Source organism: Cuculus canorus, chromosome 2, assembly GCF_017976375.1.
Source record: "Cuculus canorus isolate bCucCan1 chromosome 2, bCucCan1.pri, whole genome shotgun sequence".
NCBI classification, from domain to species: domain Eukaryota; kingdom Metazoa; phylum Chordata; class Aves; order Cuculiformes; family Cuculidae; genus Cuculus; species Cuculus canorus.
This window is the reverse complement of record NC_071402.1, coordinates 121964228-121987627: the sequence shown is the minus strand read 5'-3', so window position 1 is coordinate 121987627 and position 23400 is coordinate 121964228. Positions and strand designations below refer to the sequence as shown.

At 41.3% G+C, this 23400-nt stretch overlaps 1 protein-coding gene across 3 annotated transcripts in view; it reads left to right on the top strand.

Moving 5' to 3' along the window:
- Positions 1-888: 888 nt before the first annotated feature.
- KAT2B (lysine acetyltransferase 2B) overlaps positions 889-23400 on the top strand; it is a 43782-nt gene continuing 21270 nt past the window's right edge. For all 3 annotated transcript variants that reach the window (XM_054058663.1, XM_054058664.1, XM_054058665.1), the window contains exons 1-7: positions 889-1110; positions 8700-8826; positions 14355-14500; positions 15024-15113; positions 16836-17017; positions 19145-19336; positions 21874-21980. In XM_054058663.1, the coding sequence (XP_053914638.1) occupies positions 904-1110; positions 8700-8826; positions 14355-14500; positions 15024-15113; positions 16836-17017; positions 19145-19336; positions 21874-21980 (1051 nt within the window). In that variant the 5' untranslated portion in view covers positions 889-903. The remainder of the gene's footprint in view (positions 1111-8699; positions 8827-14354; positions 14501-15023; positions 15114-16835; positions 17018-19144; positions 19337-21873; positions 21981-23400) is intronic.

Here is a 23400-nt window from a genome sequence, read left to right as displayed (position 1 = left end):
GCAAGGGAGTGTAACCGCCTCAAAACCGAGGGGTTCGCTTCTGTGCACACAGCACAGTTTTCTGTGGTAGGATCATTTACTTAATTTTAGCTTGCAATTTAAAGGTAATCACTTTACGACTGAAGGAAGACGTTATTTGTTATAAGTTACTAACCTATTATAATTGAATATCCTATATAGTTTTTGTGATTTTATAACTAACATATAGGACTAGTTTGTGTAACTTTTAGCACCGAGGCACTTTCTTCCGTGCACACTGTGGTTTTCTGTGGTGGGATCGTTTACTTAATTTTAGCCTGCAGTGAAAGGTTAATTGCTTTAAGACATAAATTGACCGCCTGTCAATGCTTGTTCCTGGACAAAACAAAAGCAAGCCCCAAAACCATGACGTAAGCAAAGAATTTTTGATTTCTCCTGCATTTTAAATCGGCTGGTGTTGAGCTAGAGAGCATCTCGAGTGAAAATAAAAAATCATTTAAAGGCGGGTAGCGTGGAAATGCAACGGTGAAGCCAAACGAAGCGGCGGTACTGAGCGGACCGGCTCCCCGGGGCGCAGGAGCGGAGCAGCCGGCGACGCCGCCGCTCTCTAACGCGACTCTCCCGCAGCCCGGCGGAGGGAGGGCCGGGATGGCTCCGTGCCGGCTCAGCGGGTGCCACCGCCCGCCCCCGCGCAGGGACACGGCCGCGCCCCCCGCGGTCGCGGCGGCAGCAGGCGGCAGCCGCCCCCCCCCACCCCCCCCCGCCCCTTCCCGGCGGGGCAGGAGCCGCCCGCGGAGCGGCGCGTCCCTCCTCCAGCGCGCCCCCCCGCCTCCCCTCCCCTCCCGGGGAGCAGCCGGCGGCGGCGCCGCGGCGAAGGGGAGGGTCCAGGGCCGGGCGCACCGCGCCGGCCGCCGCGCCGCGGGCATGGCGGAGGCTGGCGGCGCCGGGGCGGCGGGCGGCGGGGCGGGGGGGGTGCAGCAGGGCTCCCCGGCCGCCGGGGGCGCGGCCCGCGTGGCCGCCGAGAGCCCCGGGGGACCCGGCTCGGCGCGCACCGCCGGGAAGAAGGCGCAGCTCCGCGCGGCGCCGCGGGCCAAGAAGCTGGAAAAGCTGGGCGTCTACTCCGCTTGCAAGGTACCCGGCCGCGGGCGCCCACCCGCCCACGGAGGGTGGGGATTGGCGGCGGGGAGGGAGGGCGGGAGGCGGCCCGGCTGCAGCGCGGCGCTGCCCGCGGAACCGGCGGCTCCGGCGAATCCCGCTCCCCCGGTCGGGGGTCGCAAAACTGAACCCGAGACGCGGGGGCGGCACCGCCCGGTGGCGGCCGCCCCCGCCGTCCGTTTGTCTGTCCGTCCGTCCTCCCGCGGGAGGCGGCGGCGGGCGGGGCGGCTCCCGGTGCCGGGTGCGAGCGCGGCGCTGCCGGGGCGCGAGGACACCTGCCCGCCCGGCACCGGGAGCGGGGACATCTCGGCGGGGCCCGGAGACACCTGCCCGCCCGGGTCTGGCGGCCTCGCAGCGCGGAGCTGTTGACATGGGAAAAGCCGCTGCCCCCGGCTGGCACCGGCGCCGGGTGCTTTGGCAGAGCGGCGAAGGGGCGCGGCCTCCCGGCTCGGGGAAGTTGTGTCCCCGCCGGTGGCGTCCCCGTGCCCGCCTCTCCGCTGCCCCTGCGGGGACCTCTTCGCTATCTCCTGCCCGGGAGAGCTGCCCGGGGTATCCCTCCACAAGCGCTTTCCTTCCACCTGCGATTTTCTTCTCAGTGGGAGAAGCAGGACTTGCTGGTTTGTGGGAGCGAGCCCGGTCAGGGCTGTCGCTCCCACCCTTGGGGGTCTGTGACAGCTGGCGTTGTAGTCTGTGGCACATGCGGCACTCAAGGGAGGCCCCTGGAGCGTGGAGCTGTGCTGCTGCTGTCAGGGCAATTCCTGGATGCACGGCAGGTCTGACATGTTCAGATTGGCAGTGGTCACGTCAAATCCGCTAGTCATGCGTTCAGCCTTGAAAATAGCTGTTTGTGAGAAATGTGAATCTTATTTTCTCTGTTCCTTTACTTTGGAAGCCTCAAAGGGGCAAACGTGAAGTGAAATGCCAAACTAATGCACTTGAGGGAGTATCATGGTGTGGCTTTGTAGTCTGGTCTGGTGTTGTGAGGAGCTTTAGCAGTAGGGTGAAGGCATGGCACAGTGCTGTCATGTGAGGTCAAATTAAGGAAGCCAGACACATTTCGATTTTTAGCTGTTTACAAATCTGCTTTAGCTTTGGTGCATACGTGGGACATTGTGAGATTGCACCAGTGTCAGTAAGTTAAAAGAGCAGCTCAGGTACTTGAAACTTGCAGCCCTCACTGCAGGCTGGGTGGCACAGTTTGAAGTGTTCCCCAGTGCTAAGACCTCCGTTCTCTCTCACATTTCAAAATGTTACCAAGACTTGCTGTTAAATGAAGCTGGTTGTAGGGCGAGTAGGATTTTCACAGGCAGGTTGGAGTGCATGTGTATCAATTGCTTTTTTCTTCCCTGGTATACCTGAGGATGATCTTTGTGACAGCAAAAGCCTTCTCCTGGGGTGTTTTGCCCCACAGAGATAGCTGTGCCACGGAGTAGTGCAGACAACCTTGTCTTCTCCCAAACCCTTTGCTTTTTCCCCCATATTGTACTGCTGCATGTGCTTTGTTGGAAGGGAGACAAGTGCCATTTAGGAGGGGAGAAGGGCGCACCACAGCCTGTCACCAGCCCTTCTTTCCCTCTCACAGGGCTTTGTTGGTGGGTTGCAGTGCAGTGACAGCTCATACTGCCCGTGCTCTGCTGTGGTGTCTTTGTGAGAAGTCCTGGGTGCATGCCTCATTGGCACTCCAGTGATGGAGGGAGTGGGACCCATGTCCAAGGGCCTCTTCCTCCTGCCAGGATCTAGGCACAGCCACAGCAATAAATGCTGCTCTATGTTCAGATTAAAATGCAAACCATACCTTTGCTATTTCACTGCAGTACTTGAGTGGAAGGCAGCTTTCTTTCAGGTCACAAACCAGAAGCAAGTAGACAGACGGGAAGGTCCTTGTAAACTAATCAAGCACCTTCTCCTGTGGGATAAAGGGGGAAGGATGAAGCAGGGTGGAGGAATGTGTTATTTTTCTTCCTGAACACCTGGCAGGTGCTCCGAAACAACACTACTTGGCTTATAATATTAGTGGTTTGCCAGAAACTGTACAGTGTAGCTTTGAACTTTTGCAACTTTTGCAACTTTTGCAACTTCTTCCATTTATTTTGGATTTGTGTGTGTGAGTGTGAAAGAGTGAGAGAGAGCAAATATTCACATCATTTCCGAAGGGGAAATCTGTGTTCATTCAAGTAGCGGACACACGTGAATTTTGTGTAAATTTACATAAAGCTGTACAAGTTGGAGTGCAGAAAATACCTAATGGCATCCTTAGCATCAATCACCTTCTCCCATGTAAAATTCATCACAAAATTCAGCACACAGGATTTATTAGGAGCTTAACCTCAGAGATGCTGGGAAGTGGCAGAGGCAAGGAGTATGTGTTTGCTAGGGATGAAGAGGAGTAGCACAAGAAGTTGGAGAGGTTGGTAGCCATGTCTCACTGCTGACAGCAGAAATGCTGAGATGAAAAGGATGGAAGGTGCTGCTTTTGGGTAGAGTGCCTAGTCCCCAAGAGAGACCTTTTCTGGTCCTTCTTCGGCAATCCCTTTTCTTCATGGGAAACACGGTCAAAGGCTGCAGGCAAAGACATGTTTTGTGTGTATGTATTCTGAGCATTTAAAGGGAGCTGCTGTCCAGGCTACAGAAATATGGGGTTTGTTGCTTTTTCCCAATAAGGAATTGGGACAGGAGAGTTGTAGCTGTGGAGATGTTCTGCTTGACTTCTTCCCCGGTGAAAAAAGATTGGGGTGGAAGGGAGAGAACAGGCTCTTCTGCATAAAAAAAAAAAATAAATAAAAAAAATAACCAAAACAGAACCTTCTTAAATGCCCAAGTTTCTGTGTTGAGGAAGAAAGTATGTTCTGAACAATAAGATATATGTAAGGAGTTGGCACAGATTTCATGCCTTTTGGAAGTACACAGTAGTGCTCTATGTTGTGCAGGATTTTGTATTTGGCACTTGCTATATCTGTGCACATACAAATGGCTGCATACATCGTTTTGGTTTTGTCCAGTGTGAAACTGAGCATTAGGTCTGCAAGCTTGAAACACTTTTATATAAAAGTAGTTCTGTGTGACTTACACACATAAGTATATTTAATGAAGATGGAGGAGGAAGTCTGCTTGGCTTTTTTTTCTGTCTTTGTTTATAGTATGTGAAAATACAATGCTCTTTCCAGCCTCACTGGGAGTTTTGCTTATAAACAAGTTGAAATATGTACTATTTTAGTACACTAAGTTTTCTGTAATATCTCCTTATATATACCTTAGATTAATGTCTGGATGCTTGTAAGTGTATTTAGAGCCCAGTAGTCTAAGGCATTTGCACAAGTAGCAGAATATAATACCTCCTTGACAAAATACCTTGTGCTTCAGATAAACAAAATGGACAGTGAGTGAGAAGGGTTATGATGAGATGGCTTGGCCAAGGGTCCTGTGGCAGGTGAGCGAGGGGCAGACGTTGAAGTAAAATCTGGGTTGCAGGCTCCAGACCAGCTGCTGGTCCTGGGTAGAGGCACTTCTTCCTGTTGCTGATCCTGGAGGGATCTGTGTGGAGTCTTCCTGCTCCAACACATAAAAAAGAGTTCATAGGGTGTATGTGTATGTACCACCATTTCCAGAATGAAATATTTTCCCCCTGACTTTTCTAAGTTAAGATGAGGCAGACTCGGCTGTATTACTGCTGGACTCTGTATAGTGTGAGTACAGCTCCTTGAAGCTCAACTGGAAATGTATTAAAGTTGATTTCTGTTGAAATAGTAAGATGTACAAGGCATATAAAGCTTTGTTATGATTGTTTTCATAGTGGAGGGAATCTATTTTATGATGTCTTACACGCCCAATTAAAATATCTTCCTTCAAATTAAATTGGAAATCTGCCATTAACTTTACAAGGTGGGAATTTGGTCCTTATTATCAATAAAAGCTTTGTGTTGCTGCCTGTATCTATTCTGTAAGTGAAACTGGAAAATACAGGGAATAAAATACTTGGTTTGATCAGTAAATAAAGAACATGACCTTACAGCTGAACATTGAACTGGTTATTTTGTTTTTTTAAAGACAAATGAGTCAGCCAATTTCCTGTACATCTCCAAGCAGTGTCTAAGTGTCTGGTTGCTGGGTACTGGACATTTGAGTAAGAAAAATATGTACTTTAAATTCATGAATCTGTTTGTTATGATTCGTGTGATGTTCTTTCTTAAAATCATTTATTTGAGATTATGGCTTGCAGAAGAAAATTTTTAGGGTATTTTGCACAGCATTTGTGTTGAGAGAAAGAATATTCTTTCTAGAGTAATTATTCTTGCTGAAAATAGAAAGATGTGTAATGCTGTGTATATATAATCTGTTGAGTCTGCTTTGCATCTTGGTTACCAGACAGGGCAACCTGTATGATTTTGAGTTGGAAAGAAAGCCTGGCACAACATCTGATTTAAAAGCAGTTTCAAGACTGTTGTGTTCTTTTACTTTGTAATTGACTTAGCTTGAAGTTTGACACATTGCTATGCCTATTTCACTATCCAGAATGGGAGGAATGTTTTAGTCTGTAAGTTACTGTAACACTCTTCATTTCTTCAATACTATTATTTAGACACCTGAAACTCACTTAAAAGGGGCCAAGGTGTGAAATGTTGTAACTTTCAGGTGCTTCCTTTTTAAATATGAATGTTAACAAACTATGTTAAAATGTTCTGTATTATTTCACTGTATTATTTCTGTATTTTTTTACCTATATCAGTATTTTAAAGGAAACAATATTTCTATTTTGTCCAGAGTTGCTGTTTTCATTGGCCTGAGCTGTTCCTCAGTTTAATTTTCCACATAACACTCCATGTAACATGGAAGGAGTTAAAAAAAAAAAGATGGACATTATATTGTACATTGAAAAATGTACATAATTTCTGCACTGGGTTGGTTTGTTTGTTTTTTGTGGGTTTTTTTTTTGGAGGGGGGGAAGGCTGGGAGAACAGGGTGCAGGCAAAAGTGTGTAATTTTTGTGTTTTATTAAAACTCACCAATGAAGATGAAGCGTGCATGATTCCCTAGGCCTGCAAAGATCACAATCATTATGCAAGCTTCAGTACGGCAGAAGTCCCCAGCTTTCTCCAGTGTCTTTATTAAAGTTCTGCAGAAAAACTTCAAGGACTGTATGTACAAATTCAAATGCTTCTTTTTCTTCCTCCCCATAAAACAGTTTTGATCTTAAATTACATTTTCATGAAGGTGAAGTCATACTTTAATGTCACTCATCTGCTTTTCATTAGAAAATAAAAAAAAAAAAGAAAGAAAGAAAAGAAAAAGCTGAAGATTGTCAGAGAAAGGACTGAGTGAACAAAACACTGTGGAAGACTTACAACAACTCAGCAATTTAAGCTACTGAGGAATGCACATTGCGTATTCACTGCAAAATACTTGCAGTGTCAACATCTACAATGAAAGCTCAGTTTTAAAGAGGACCTTTTTGGATTATGTTTCCCCTTGGTTAACAGAACATCTATGCTCATTGTGGCATTTTATAGAGAGGTTACTGAAAAACTCCCACTCTAATAGTTGTTAGAGAAAGGTGTCTGGTATAATTCAAGCAATACAAATTAACATCTGCTTCAAAAAGATCTGGCAAGGAAATACCACAGAGGGCAGAAAAAATCTGCCATTGAACATGCTGTTTTTATTCTTCTGTGGGTGGGTTGATATTTATTTTTGGCAGTTTAACTAAGCTGTTATCTCCACTTGTACATCTGTTTCTTTATATCTTTGCTGTTAATTATTGTGTGACACTAAAGTTTGTGTAGTTACTCACTGTTTATAGTTCTTAAGGCTTGATAGTAAACATTGTGTGGTAAGCTTCTGTGAAATACTTCCACTCAGAGAAAAAAAATCTCTAAATTTTTATGTTTTATGAGGCTTTAAAAAATTGTTTTATCTTCTCCACATATCAAACTGAAACCTCCCTGATGCCACGTTCTAAGTACATGTGGTGGCAGGCAGGCTGCTCCCACACAGTACATTTGGAGAACCAGAGGGTTCAGATGACAGAGCTTGTCCCCTTTCTTAGGGAAGTATGTTAAATTGGTTTTGCTGGACACTTGCAGGTGGATTTCTGAGTCATCCTGATGGCTCTGCCTGTTGAAAATGCCACTCGCACTCCTTCAGACTTGCCAGACTGCTCGGGGCAGTCGGACACAATGGGACCTCGGGCTAGAAGCCCAGCCCAGATAAACGCTTAAGTGTTAGAGATGGTACAAACATCATGTGATGCTCAGAAAACTGCAGGAGACAATTTTCTTGGTACTTAGGTTACTGAATATTGAAATTAGTTTGGAAAAACAATTTACCGTCAATCTACAAAGCTGTCAGTCTTAGGAGCTGTAAAACTGTGTTCCTCTTTGCCTCTCCTGGCTGCTTCTTCCTTAGGTAAAATGGGATTTGGAAACATAAGGGCAAATTAAATAGGTTCCTGAAATAGATTGCATTAAATATATTCAGAATCAGCTTGAAAAATAATGCATTAATGCAGAATATGTTAACATCACAATTTTTCCTACTGAGGTTGTTTCAGTTGTAAATATTATGCAGCAGTTGGCATACTTTCCTCACAAAGGTCTTGGCACTGCAAATTCATGAGTATCTTGTTACAGTCCTATGCACAGATATCTGTGAACAGTAGAAAAGCACACTTTTTCTTCTGAATAGATCCTCACTTAGGGATATGAATGCTGTTAGAAGAACTTCACCATCAAAATAACTAAGATCTTTTCAATATGCAGAAGAAAATTCCCTCCTATAAAGCTGCTCTTTGGATAACTAGAGTTCGTACTTTGAACTTTTGAATGATTTGAAACATGATTACCCAAGTCACAACTTCTCCCTCCGTGGTCACCCCTTTTAGCTGCATCTGTCTGCGGGGTTTCACAGTTACTGAGTGCAAATAAACTTCACAGAGTAAGCAGCATGTTTCATTGGTAGGGTCACTGTCTTTTCGCATCCATTGCTTTTCTTTAGACAGCTTTCTCCAATAATGCAGTTATTGTTTGCTTATGTCAGTGTCTAGTTAACTTTGCTTGTTTTGTCATGGGCTTGTTTTAGTTGCACAATTTCTTGTTGCTGGTATAACTGATAAGGCGGGGATAAACGTGTTGCCTGTTAGATAACCTATTTGTGTTTAAATTATTAAAACTATCTTTGTGGCAAAATCTGTATGTGTTGATGTACTAGTAAATGGTTGAATCCTTTCATTTAGGAGCTAGAGTGAGGGCTTTCTGTAAAGGAACAGAGTTTGTGTGTTATTCTGAGCACAATTTGCTTACCAGAACTATGTTAATCTCTTTATTTGGGATGCTTTTCTACTTATGATTATTTCTAGAAAATTAAGTCTAAATATGTGGTAAAAAATACCCAACACAATGAAAGCCAAACACAGCAACAACAAAACACCCTGAAAAGCCCCCCAAAACATCACAATAAAGCAAAAAGTCCCTTGTAATTAATAATGTTATTTTTTTATTGCTTTTGAAATAATGCAGTTCCAACAAGTTCCTGGTTTTACACTGTTGATCGATATCCCTTTCCTTTGATTTCAGGCTGAGGAATCCTGTAAATGCAATGGCTGGAAGAACCCCAACCCACCTCCCACGCCTCCCCGAGCAGACCTGCAGCAGACGGTTGTCAGCCTCACCGAACCCTGCCGCAGCTGCAGCCATGCTTTGGGTAAAGCGTTTGCCTTTCCCCTGCAATCCATGTGATTCTACTTAGAAGTCTCCGCTCCTGTGAGACTGAAGTCAAGATGCTATGCCAAGACTTAGAAATGCGAGTTACGATTGAATATAAATGTCACTTAACTTAGATTAAAATATGTTTGGAATATCCTAAAATGAGTTTTGAAGAGATTGAACTAAAGTACAACTTCTAACAACCCAGGCATCTTAAATTGTTAAGACGCAAACCCACTTTTAAGCTACCCATTACAGTTTTTTATACTTTATGTATCACATGCATTGACTTCACATTGTTTTATCTGTCAGCTGCCATAGTTACAACATGAATGAGTCACTTCTGTAGGCTGTATTGTATTTTCTTACTACAGAATAAGCTATAAAGTATTCTTAAACAGTGCTAAGCCAGGTGCTTTTCCTTGCAAAAAGAACTGCACCTTTTCCATGTCACAGATAATAGTACTGGGGGTTGTATATCTTTAGAATTGTCTAAATCGTTGCACAGACAACTTGCATATCTAGGAAGCAATTGCTCAAAACCCACTGTTAAAAACTGTTGTGGTTTGTTTGTATGTTTGTTTTTTTCCCCCAGACTAATAATAAATAATGATTTGTTACCCACATAGACTGAAGAAGAGTGGTGAAACACTGTGGGTTTTTTTTTAAGAATTTGGGCACATCCAAAATAAAAGCTGAGGACTTTTTCTGTACACGTTAGTAAATACTGAATAGAAGTTGAGCTAAAGTAGAGTTCAGAACTAATAAAAAAGAAGCAATTGCTATTTAATTTTTGGTGATATCCAAACCTTAGGACAGTGAAATAAGAAAAAGAAAATCTAAAACTTTCACAATGGGTCCTTTTTTTCTTTTTTTTTTGAAAATAATATCTTCATGTGGGACACTTTTTTTTTTGTTAAATTGGGATTTATTTCTATTTCTGCTCTCTTTTCCTTTTATGCTCTTATTACATTTGATCTGGGCTTTTCAGCAGCTATATGATTTCCTGATATTCCAGATCTCTTGTTTTGCTTGCAGGAGAAGATTAACACATGCATAGTATCACAAAAAGCTCAGTCGCTTAGCCAAGTTAGTTTCAACCTTTCATCGTGCACCTTCTCTGTTCTGCTTTTGTTTATGCAGTTAGGGTAGCTTGTGTTACCCATCCCTTTAATTCCTGGCCTTTGAAGAAAGAGGTTTTATTTTTTTTTATTTGTTTTTAAATCTTTCAAGATATCGTGTGTCACTTCCCTGTTCAGCAGAATCTGTGGATAGCTATATATTTTGTGGAAAAAGTCAGCTCTTCTAAAGGCTGAGACTGTTTTTGGGCTATTAAAGAGTGTTACATTGCTCATTAGGTAAGGAACCAGGGAAAACCTGTATTGTAAAACCAGCACCAGTGAAATGTACCTTATGGAACAAACTATTTTTGTTTATGGCTGTTTCTAGAAAGGTCAAGTTTATTATTCTGCCAGCTGCAGCTAATGAGAATGATGTTTCATTTGAAATAACTGAAATGAGTTGTTGTCCCCTTCCTCATACTACTAGCAAAAATATTTCTTTCAGCAATGTGTTCCAAGATAAATTTCCTATTCATCTCCTCTAAATTAGTGTGCTCCAGCTGAATGCCTTTGAAACCTGACTGAGCACAATGTGTGCAAGCTTCAGATTATCATCTGTGCAGCATTTTCTCTTCTTTGGAGAGCCATTGAAGTATTGATTTTAGAAATCACAGTACTGATTTAAAACCATAGCTGATATAAAACGTAGGATGTTCAGTTTTGCTGTCTTTTTATTTATTTATTTATTATTTCCTTCCAAAGGTAAACCTAGACTTTAGTCTTTCTTGAGACAACTCTCTTGTGGGGGGTATGGTTCGATCTTCAAGCCAGTGCAGTTTTTGGTACAAAAATCTGTTTAGTGGTATGTATTCATTTATCAAGCTTATTTTTGTCTTTTACAAGGTCAGAACAGACAGCTGGCAATATTAAACCTTCATATGCATTTATGGATATGAGTCAGGCAAAAAGTAAAGTCAGTCCCCTGAATTTTAGGAAAGCAGACTTCCAGCTATTCAAGAAGTTAGTCATTAAAACTCTGTAGGAAACTGTCCTCAGGGACAAGGGAGCAGAACAGAGCCAGCAGATCTTGAAGGATGCTTTTCATACAGCACAAGAGCTCTTGATCCCCAGGTGTAATAAATCAGTGAAGGAAGGCATGAGATTGGCATGGCTGAGTCGAGACTTGCCGGCAAGAAGGAAATGTACAGACAGTGGAAGCAGGGACGGATATTCTGGGAAAAGTGTAGGGACGCTGCCCAGTTGTGTAGGGATGGAGTCAGGAAAGTCAAGGTGTGTCTGGAGCTCAACTTGGCAAGGGATGCAAAGAATTATAAGAAGGCCTTTTACAGATTTCTCAACTAGAAAAGGAAGGTCGAAGAAAGCATACCCACCCTGATGAACACGACTGGTAGTAATGGATGAGGTACTGAGGCAATCAGCAACTTTTTTGCCTTAGTCTTCTCTGGCAATCTCTCTTTCCACAGCTCTCAAGTAAGTGGACCACAGGCAGGGGCTAGGAGAACCAAGTTGCTCCCACTATGAGAAAAGATCAGGTTCATGACTACCTGAGGAACATGAACGCACATAAGTCTGTAGGACCTGATGAGATGCATCCCAGAGTTCTGAGAGAATCGGTTGATATAGTTGCCAAGCCACTCTCTGTGATACTTGGAAAGTCATGGCAGTCACTGAAGTCCCTGGTGACTGGAAAAAGGGAAATGTTGCACACACCCAGTTTTAAAAGGGTAGAAAGGAGAGCTCTGGGAACTACCAACCTGTCAGCCTCACCTCTGTGCCTGCAAGATCATAGAACAGATCCTTCTAAAAGCTATACTAAGGCACATGAAGGACATGGAGGTGATTTGAGACAGCCAGCACTGCTTCTGCAAGGGCAAATCCTGCCTGGTTAATGTGGCCTATGGTGGAATGACTACATCAGTACATAAGGGCAGGACTATGCATGTCATGCATCTGGACTTCTGTTAAAGCCTTTGACACACCATCCTTCTCTGAAAATTGGAGAGAGATGGATTTGATGGATGGACTGTTTGGTGGATGAAGAATTGGTTGGATGGTTGCATCCAAAGGGTAGTGATCAATGGCTCAGTGTTGAGATGGAGATCAGTGACAAGTGATGTCCCTCAGCAGTCCATATTGGGACCAGTACTGTTTATTACCTTCATCAATGACATAGACAGCAGGACGGAGTGCAGACTTGTTGAGGGTGCACAGAACACCAACCTGTGTTGTTGTCAAACCTGAGGGATGGGGTGCTATCCACAGGGACCTGGACAAGCTTGAGAAGTGGTTGAGAAAGGTTGAGAAACCTCATGAGGTTCAGCAAAGCCAAGTGCAAGGTCCTCTATTTGGGTCAGGGCAACACTTGATATCAATGCAGGCTTGGGTATTAGGGGATTGAGAGCAGCCCTGTGTAGAAAGACTTGAGGGCACTGGTGGATGGAAAGCTGGACATAAGCTAGCAATGTACACCTGCAGACCGACCAGAAGACCAACCATGTCCTGGGCTGCATGACCTCACCTAAAGTAGTGCATCCAGCTCTGGAGCCCTCAGCACAGAAAATACATGGATCTGTTGGAGTAGGTCCAGAAGAAGGCTGCAAAAATGATCAGAAGGTTGGAATACCGCTCTTATGACAAAAGGCTGAGAGAGTGGGAGCTGTTCAGCCTGGAGAAGAGAAGGCTCTGGGAAGGCCTTCTCGTGGCCTTTCAATACTTAGAGGGGGCCTGTAAGAATGATGGGAACAAACTTTTTAGCAGGGCCTGTTGTGGTAGAACGAGGAGTAATGCTTTTAAACTAAAAGTGAGTAGATTCAGACTAGATATGAAGAAGAGTTTTTTTTACATTGAGGGTAGTGGAACACTGGAACAGGTTGCCCAGAGAGAGGTAGTAGAAGCGTCATCCTTGGAAACATTCACGGTCAGGTTGCCTGGGGCTCTGAGCAGCCTGATCCAGTTGAAGATGTCCCTGTTCACTGCAGGAGGGATGGTACTACATGACCTTTAAAATTCCTTTCCAAGCCAAACCTTTCTATATTTCTGTGGTATCTGGCTCAAGGACAGGAATGAAATAGTTTTATTCTATCTAGAATGCTGAATATTTGTCATTGAAGAAAGCCCATAATGACCTGAGCATATGCTCGGAACTTCAGAGACTGTATTACAAATGTTTATTTAAGTGGAATATTTTGTTGACGTCTTTTTAGCGTCCTAAGCCATGGTGTCCTTTTTATTTGAAGCTGCACAAATTTATTGAATTTAAATGTTTTGGCAGGTGTCATACCAAACTTTCCAAAGTAAACCATCTTTTCTGGGTGGCCAATATATATATGATTATTTTCAAGTCAAATGTTATTTCTCCCCAGTTCCTCTCCTCTTATGCTGAAAATTTCTTACCAGTTCTAATCACATTAAATATCTAAGATAAAATAATAATTATCTAAGAAGTAAATATTGATAAAAAGTTATTTAAATATATGAAACCTATCATGCCCAACATTTTAAATATTTTTCCTTTTTTTTGTGAAGTGTATTTTCTTGTCCTTTTGGAGGAAGGGATATGCGTACCATGTACATTGGCCTGGAGTCAGCAAAGATTGTTGCCTTTTGTAATGCAAATATCTTCTTTTTGAGAATTGACTTTTTAATTTAAATTGCTTTCTGTCTTCCTGGGGCCACTTGTTCGAACCAGCTTGGAATGAATGTCACTCTTCACATGTACAAGCCTCAAGCGTTTGAAAATTACAAATATGGAACTGTATTAGCCTTTGGAGATGATAAAATAGAGTTTTCCACTTGTAAATTATGATATATTGAAAGATGCTTTTTTTGTAAGCGTCTGAACAAATGAGGATGTACAGTCTCCAAAAGCTTCGTTAATGTAGGGTGTACAAAGCGTAGTTTGACTTTACCTGCTATGCAAGTAAGAGACTTAGCCAATAATGTCCAGTTTAAAACAAAAAAAACTATGGAGCAGATTTTCTTTTAATCTTCACAGGATAAGGAACTATTTGCACCAACTCCTGGAGTACCCGATTTGTGGGAATTATGGATTTATTTTCTTTGGTTAAGAAACTTTGTCTGAAAAGCATAGCTCTTGATCAGAATATACTCTTGGTCACACATATATGTGTTTGTTTATATACTGCAATATATTAATACAGACAGGACTTCTGTGGTCTGTTCTAAGTGTTAACAGATGATATGATTCCACCCAGCCATCATTCCTCTGCTTGGGAATTACCGCCACTGGACTACCTTTACAAATTGCTCTTATATGACATATATGAGTATTTCAGTCACCTCTGGTAAGACATTCTGTTCAAATAGGTTGTTATAGGACCAGTGCCTTTACCATTATGGCTTAGTTTGAGATATCCTGGGGAATAGTTGTGCTGTTGGTTCTCTCAGCAGGCTTTTTACAGGTTTGTATTTTTATTTCGTTTAGCTGCTCATGTTTCTCACCTGGAGAATGTGTCTGAAGAAGAAATGAATAGGCTCCTGGGGATTGTATTGGATGTGGAATATCTGTTCACTTGTGTCCACAAAGAAGAAGATGCAGACACAAAGCAAGTTTATTTCTACCTGTTCAAGGTAAACTAAACTTACGTATTAGCATCTCAGTTTTTCACTCTCTTTTTCACATAAGCCAACTTCACTGTGCCTCATGAATGTATTGACTTCATCTAATTAGAGGTTTTCTTTTTTCTAGTGTGATGCTTTAGCATGGGCTAGTTGTTATGGTACTTGTGATGTACCATACCTTATTCCAAAAGACATCCAGATGGTTCAGGAGCTGACTCTGAGTCCAATATGTAAACTGTGCATACGACCATCTTCAAGGCTTACGCTCTTCACTTAAATGTGGGGAAAAGTCAGTTGACACAGATACTCACTTAGCTGTCATGTGCTTAGAGAAGCCTTTATGCATTTCAAAGAAGACATGAAGCAATTCACAGTAAAGTTAAGTAGCTATAAATTTAGTTGACTAAGCAAGCAGACGTATATAAGCAGGAGGTTTTTCAGCACTGCTTGCAATGTGCTATGTTCCTGTGACTTCCATTCACTCTATGTATGCAGATATGCTAATTTTTAAATTATTGTATATTTTTATCAGCTTTTGAGGAAGTGCATTTTACAGATGGGAAAACCCGTAGTAGAAGGATCTTTGGAAAGCCCCCCATTTGAGAAACCTAGCATTGAACAGGTAAACAATCAAATGTGGGTGTGGTTGATGTGTTTTTTCTTTTTTTTAATTTGGTGGGATTTTGGAGTGGGTTTGTTTGTTTGGTTTAGAATTTGTTTTTTCCTTTTCTTGTGTAAATATAGGCATTGGTTTAAAAATATGGCATTATAGGCAGTTTGCTAGTGTTTCTGCATATTACTTAGGGTGAAGTAAGAAACTGTAGGAGACTTCTGCTTCTTCTCTCTTAGTGTTGGTACAATTGTTACATTATTTGACTTCTCTCATCACTCATCTTATGCTTTAATGAAGCTGACTTTTTTTGTGGTTTTAGAGAATGAACTTAAAATACTGCTTTTATGTGTGGCAGTTCTAATCTTTCTTTGTTTCAAGTGATGAAAAATGCTGTTGAAGTTTTGAAATCCAGTATTAAAACGACACTTGTCTTCTGTGATTGAATGAGAATCTTACAGTCCAATTCAATGAGATCATAGCCTTCTCTTTCAAAGGGTACATAACAAAAAACAAAGCTGAAACCAAAGAAGGTTGGAGTCTTTTGTAACTCTCCATGGATAAAGAACATAGGACAAAATCAGATTTTGGTTAAGCAAGTTCCTGAGAATCCACTTTTGACATACAAGTAGTCCCATTACCTCCGCTGAGACTATGCAGTGGCTCACATAACTCACTGAAACAGGAGCTCAATGTTTTCCCATCAGTGTATGAATGGATGTTATATTGTTAGACAGGATATTTTAAATGTCAAGGCTATGATGTGTTGTAATTATTACCTTGCAACTCTCACTTCTTATAACTTAGGAAAATCAAAACACGTTATTGCTGAGTTTCTGAGATGTCTTCTTTAGTTTGAGTATAGACCAAGAGCAAATGTATGTTATCCCCATAGACTCCTAATCCTTAAAATATGCTATTAAAAAGTTTTGTACATTAAGCTTTTTTTCACATTCTTTGTACTTTTCAATTCGCTTAAGGAAGTAAAACGTAGAGATAAAAAGGTAATTATTTTGCACTTCATTTTGAAATAATTTTCCATTGAAATAGACAAATATTTTCAGCTGGTTTTAGCAGTTCTGCAACTCAATCACAAAACTATTTGCGAAGCAGCACTATTATAATTAGTTTATAATTTCTGCACATTGCAGCACTTTTAGTCATATTTTAACTGTCTTTAGTGGGTTTTTTTAAAGTGTACAAAGTGCAATGAAGTGACATACTTGTGAAATACTGGCACTTCTTGAAGAAATAATGTGATATATAGACACAAACTTAACTTAGAAGTCCACAAGCCCTAGTCTACTACAGAAAAGTAACTGAAGAGGTTTATTGGTGATACCTGATCACAGAGGAAATAAATCATGCAACGTGGTTATCAGCAAAACTGTGCGTACGTGAGCATATAGAAAGAAAGCCCTCATGATGTATCTCTTTCCGTGACAAAGTTTTTTACTTTGAAAAGCATAGAAAAATAAAGAATTTTCCTTTTTTCCCTTTAAGTCAGCTGCTGGAGGTAGATAAAATAAGAACATCTGGATATACGTACTGCTGTGTGCAGGGGAACCAGCTTGTGGCAGCTACATGAGTAACTGAGCAAAGAGTTCCTGTTCTCTGGTGTTTGTTTTCTTTTCCATGTAATCCAAGTTAATAAACATAAAATGAGGAATGTTTGAGGACACTCCTATAAAAATTATGGCTGAATAATTAAATGGAATTTTCTTCTGTTTTAAGGGTGTGAATAATTTTGTGCAGTACAAATTTAGCCACTTGCCCTCAAAGGAAAGGCAAACGATAGTGGAACTGGCTAAAATGTTTCTGAACCGCATTAACTACTGGCATTTGGAGACACCTTCTCAGCGAAGACTAAGATCGCCCAACGATGATATTGCAGGGTATAAAGTGAATTATACCAGGTAACGCTGCTTTTGCTTGTAACAAGTCTTGCTTACACGCATCCATGTGTTTTGAGAGGTGTGCTTTATCAGCCAAGAACATGGAGCAACGGTCTGTGAACGTCTGTATCTAACAACTCTTTTTCAACTGTGTTTGCAAAGTCACTCTTATCTGATAAAGCGATGGACCTCACGGAAGGTTCTTATTTCATGTACTAAGAATTCAGGCAAGTTTATTTAAAAAAAAAAATAAAATTAGGCATTGCAGAGTATCACAGTTTGAAACCAAATCATGAAAGATTTGAAAAATTTTGTATGTGCTAAATGGTGAATAGATACTGTCAGATTCCTTAAAATGATAGTTCTTCTTATGACCTTTTAATAAGTTGTCAGAATTCAGAAGAATAATTTAATGACTTGGGGAAGAAGAGCTAGGGTAAAAAGCTGTGTCTGTCTTAGTTTTGCTTTTATCGAAACAATAGTTAATGTGCTGTTTGTGAGTGCAAGCAGCAGTTAGCCAAAGTCTCTGTCAGCACATCTGTTCCCAGGAACAGCCAGGGCCGCTTTTTCTGGCTGAGGATGAGCACCACCTTCTGCCCTCTTTCCTGGTGGCCTTACCTTTAACAAACCTCAGCTCCATGAAGGAACTAAACACTGTTGTGAGTTGAGGCTGTGGCTGGTGATATGGCAGACTGTGCTGCGTCTGTGTCTGACCGGGATGTTCTTCAGATGACTTGTCACCTCAAATAACTACCTGGCGTAAAGGACAGTTACCGATAACCAATGAAGTTCCTAAGACCATGTTTGGTGGGTCTTGATGTCAGGTGTCCGGGGTTGGTTGGAGTTGACATTTATTAGGAATCAATAGCTGGCATTGGCTCTGGTTGGTGACTTATGTTGTTAATCATCTTGTCACTTGTGGTTTCTTAAACTTTTCTGCCTGGAGTCCCTGAGATTCCTTCTGACCCAAAGTGCTGCCTCTTTCCATCTGATCTATCTTGTCATTGTGAGCTTCTCCGCTTTGCAGTGGTTGAGGTACTGCTTGGGATGCTGAGGAAGCTGCTCTGCGCCATAGGTGCGCCTCGTGAGTTCTTGCAGTCACTGACTTAATTTGAAAACCTGATGATCTATGTGAAACCATATCAGAGTTTCACATGCATCCTTGTGTTTTTAGAGGTATGCTTTATCAGCCAAGAACAGGGATTAGACATCTGCAAACAACTGTATCTCACAACTCTTTTGCAACTCTTGTCTTTGCAAATTTTAAGACACACAGAGTTTGGGAGGGCATTTTCAGACAGGCTGTAATTTGGGTCTGGATGATGAAACCCACACAGGATCCAGCACACTCTGTCTGCATCCAATTCTTAACATTTTCCTTTCATTGTTAGAGCTTTCATAATGTTTGTGGTCTGATATTGCTAAAGCTACAGATACCATTAACTGTTCAAGTACTTGCAGATACCAAAATCCTGTTTATAACATTAACAGATATTGTGACCTACATAGTCAGTGGGCTCCTGATTTAACTCTTCAGTCCCACAATCCCTTTTCCAAGAAGACTAACATGACATGTTATATTTCATATGCACTTCTTAATGAAAAACTCATTGTGGAAGGAATTACTCATAAATGAAGAGCATCAAGTCAGGGTGTGATGGGAAGAAGCCAGCTGGTGGGAAACTGGGGTGGGGGTTCAGTCGAATTGGGATGGAGCTAGTTAAAAGTGTCACCCTTTATGTGTCTATGCAGAGAAATGTAGAAGTTTAAAAGGGAAAATGGGCCAGTCTAGGGGTCTTCAGAGTTGCAGGCAGGAGATGTGGGAGTCTGAATGAATGAGCTGTGGAGAGAATCCCCGACATCCACATGTATTTTATGTGATCTGTGATTATTGTCTGGAACAGGAATGCTTTGTGGAAACTAGACTGCAGAGAAGAAGAATATATGGAGACTTAAAAGTACTTCACTGTCATTTCTTTAAAAAACTGGGCAATCTAAATGCTGCTTAACTCTGTCCTGACATGATGTGGAAATGATTTATATGGTCATATGGCACTCAGCTGCACTATAAATGAAGTGGGTAGTGGTTTTATTGCATTAATTCATATGTTAGATGATGATAATTATCTGCCTTTTTCCCCTTTACAGGTGGCTTTGTTACTGCAATGTCCCTCAGTTCTGTGACAGTCTACCTCGGTATGAAACCACCCACGTTTTCGGTAGGACATTGCTTCGCTCTGTTTTTACTGTAATGAGACGGCAACTGCTGGAGCAGGCCAGGCAAGAAAAAGACAAGCTTCCTCAAGAGAAACGAACACTAATCCTCACCCATTTTCCAAAGTAAGGGGCTGCAATGTGCCTACATTCAAGGTTAAGCAGTAGTATGCAACTTCGGCATGAAAATGGAAAAATTACCTGCAGCTGAAAATAATTTCTTCTTTTACTCAGTTACAAGTACATATTGCAGCTTTTTCTGCCATACCTTGAATTAGTGTATTTTATGTACACAAGGACTTGTTTTGTTTTGTCCTAGGGCTTTACGTTATAAAAAGGATTATTTGTCTTGCTGGGGAATTGTGTGTATTGGCTATTAGCAGGTATTGTTGGTCACTTTCTTTCTTTTTCTGTAGTTCTTGGAAGCAACATAAGTCTAGATCTGCAAAAACGTATGTTCGCTTCTGCTTTTGTGATGGAGCAGTAAAAAAGGGAATGTTGTACTGGATTTTATATACACCTAAGAATTTCAGTTTAATTTGGTATTGTCATAGTCACCCAACCCCCAGAAGAGATGTGTTCATTTGACAAAGAAGAGAGTAGTCGGTATAAAGTTGCATCAGTGAATCCTAAACTCATAATTTCATATTGACCCTCTGTGCCAGTACTGGAACATGGATGATGATCTTTCACAATTAAATGACGTTAATTGCATATTGTGCTATGTAGAAGAATAAATTATATCAAAACATGCTCAACTTTGACAGTACTTAATTTCAAACGTTTAATGGATGGTTAAGGGGGGCGGTGCTGACAGTATCATTGTATGCTTCCTCTTAAAATAGTGTATCACTTCAAAAATATCCTTATTTTGTGAAGGTGGCTTGGCTCTCTAGCCCTTATTTCAAGTTTGTCCCCCCTAACAACAAAGAAACTGATCCTACAGGAGAGCTGGTGGCATTGATGCTATGCAAGCTACTGTCTGAGGATTGAGTTTGGTTAGTCCTCAGGAGGATGATAAACAACGTGGGCTTTCCAAAGCTGCGTAGAGCCAGGATTTTTTGCTGCTACTAATATTAACAGTGTCTTTTACCACTTTGAAGAATCTAAACCATCTCTGGAGTAGACTGGTGTGGATACAGAAATGTTTGTGTGTATCTGGGAATAGGATTATGATATTGCCCTGAAACAGGTATAAAAAAAGGACTTAACACCACATTGATAAAAGGAGCAGATTTGCAAAGGAAGGAGGTGTGCATACACCCCTATGTTTCCACTGCATTTTACAGCCTAGAAAAGTAATTTGCAAAGCATTATCATTCACTGCAGTTCCTTTTTAATATTCTGCTGGGGGAAAAGAGAAAGACAAGCATTATTTGATGATCTGTGGGAAATATGAATAGTGTTTTGAATCTTTTATGGGCTGTACTTGTCTGAAGCATTTGTCTCTGCTGGCGTTACACAGAGTGAATCCTGTGAAGGAGCTGTGACTCAGAGCATGGAGCCAGTGCCTGGCTTCAGTGCAGGGCTCCTGGCTGTCCTGGCCACTCCTTCCTGGCCAAAGGGAGCACCCACAGGTTATTTCTGTGTGTACCTAGAAAATAGTCACTAAGAGGTCTGAGCACAGATCCTCTGTGCTGCCTGTAAATGTTTTTGTTAAAGTTTAATGTGTGCTTCTGCACCATCACAGATGGTCAAATAGCTGTTACAAATCTTTTAGCCGTTATCCCTTATATAGATAGCAGCTAGCACTGCACATCACAGTGCCTAGGTGTTAATGTCCTTTGTATAAAATACAAGAGTAGAACTTGGTCCTGAATATTCTTTTCCTGTTCAAGAAAGTCATACTCAACAGCCCTCTTGGTTTCAGCTGGGCAGTTTCTATACATATAGATGACTAGAGAGTAAAAATGTGCCCTGTCAACTTCTGGTCTGAAAACCCATTTTGTGCAACATAGGATAAACATCTATTTTAATTTTGAAAGGGAATCGATGTATTAGCCCTGTGAAGGCAGGTGTGCTGGATAGTCTGATCTGTGGGATTTGTCTCACATATAATACTACTGAGAGTGGTTTAAAATCATGCTGTTTCTGTAAGTGTAATAAAGTAAGATTAAAAATAGTATTACGCAAGCACGAGCATGCAATTAAATATTACAGTAGCACATTTAAAGGAATGAAAATATCTTCCTAAGAGCATTGTTAATAACTAAAACTGGGATTTGATAAATCTGTGCGAGGCAAGAAATCAAATCTATCTGCAAAACACCAGTTTATCAAAATAGACATATTTTTTCATCATTGTACAATGTGAGTACCTTGGCATCTGTCAACTTGTAGCTTTCTTATTAATGCACAGTTTTGTTCTGTAGAAGTAGCTTGTAACTGTTTCTGCGTTTGAAAATTGAATAAATATTGCTTATAATCAAAGATAAATTTTCATAGGTGAAAGCACTCTACTGAACTAGGATACTTAACGCCCACTCTGGGTTGTGATTTTGTGTGTGTGTTTGTTTTCTTTAAAGAAAGGAATTGGCCAACAGCATTTTCTTCCTGAATCATTAAATATTTTTAAATTAAAAATGTTGCAAATGCTTATTCTGAAAATGAACCTGTTCTGAATGATCCTATTAAGTCAATATTTCACCTGGTTTTGTGCCTAGGTTTCTCTCAATGCTGGAAGAAGAAGTGTACAGCCAGAATTCTCCCATTTGGGATCAAGATTTTATGGTGTCTAGTTCCCAAACTGGCCAGCTGGGAATCCAGACAGGTAATTTGCATTTAGTGGTGGGCTGGAGAGAACCTGAATATAAAGATAAACCTGTGCAAGTGATGAATTCTAAGGAACGCGACTTAGATATACAGCTTTATAAATAGCAGGCTATACTGAAATCAGTCTGTCTCAAGTAAGCACAAGTGCCTGATTTTCTGGTGTTTCCTCATATGAAGATCCCGTTTTGACAATAAAATCCAGCTAATTAATGCTGCCAATGGATCAAGCTTAGTGCTGAGGCAAATAGGCTGAGTGTTGAAGTGGCACAAGTGCACGAAATGTGGGCAAGGGAGAGTGACAAGTGGGTAAATGGCTGCAGCAGGTCACTTCTGGACAGTAGTTCCCTTTCATGGCAACCCATGCCAGTCCTCTGACTGTATCAGTAGGTATGTAGGGAACTTGTACATCAGATGCTGTATTGCTTTTGCACACATGCCTTTGATTTTCTTGGTTTTGCATAGTTTTTCCTTGCTTTGATTCTTATTAATGTGCCTCATAGGCTATTCTTTAGGTTTATTCAATTTTCTTCAGTTAGAGTACTGAGAAACTGAAAGTACAGAGAGTACTGAGGTATAGGTCGTCCTTAAAAATGTAGGGAGACATTGATGATAGTTTCCCTTTCTCCTTCTCCTTCTCCTTCTCCTTCTCCTTCTCCTTCTCCTTCTCCTCTACCATTCTGCTCAAAAGTATTTAAAATCCATTTATGCAGCTTGAGTTGATGTCAATTTTCAGTATTTTAGGATGTGAAGACTAGAGATATTTAATTTTAATTTAATTAATTTAATTTTAATTTAGTTAATATTTTGTAACAGTTCAGCATTTTGAAAAAGATCTTGCTTATCTGTTGACAAGACCATCATGTCAGCACTTTATCTGATAGTGAATTTTCTAGACTAGCAGGGAAATTCCACTGTGACAGATGCAGGCTTTTTTTTGTGAGAAATTCCTGGTCTATACCATGAAGTGGTGAGTTATGCCTTAGGCACAAGTTCATTGCAACTCTAAAATCATATTGCTCTGACTTCATTCTATCATGTGCATTTCTGCAGTACTTCATTTCAATGTGCACCTCTTAAGCACTGGATTCTTTGCATGAATATGGCACAAAAGAGCTGTTGCTGGTGATGACACCAGCCTAAAGGCATGCAAAGAAAAAGACTGCAGGTGTCCAGACTATGACCTGTCACCTCATGCCTCTGCCTGCCAAAAGCCCTGGCACAAATGAAAACTGGATGATTTGAGATGAGTGTTTTAAAAAAAAATAATAAAAATATCAGAGATATGTTAGTCTGTGGTCATTTAAAATAAGTTTCATCCTTTTAACTGCTGCAAAAACTTCTCCCTCTCTTGAGTTTGATTTGTCCAGCAAGTCTTTGAATATTGTTAAGGTGGGCAGCTGAAGCTGAATGATGAGAGA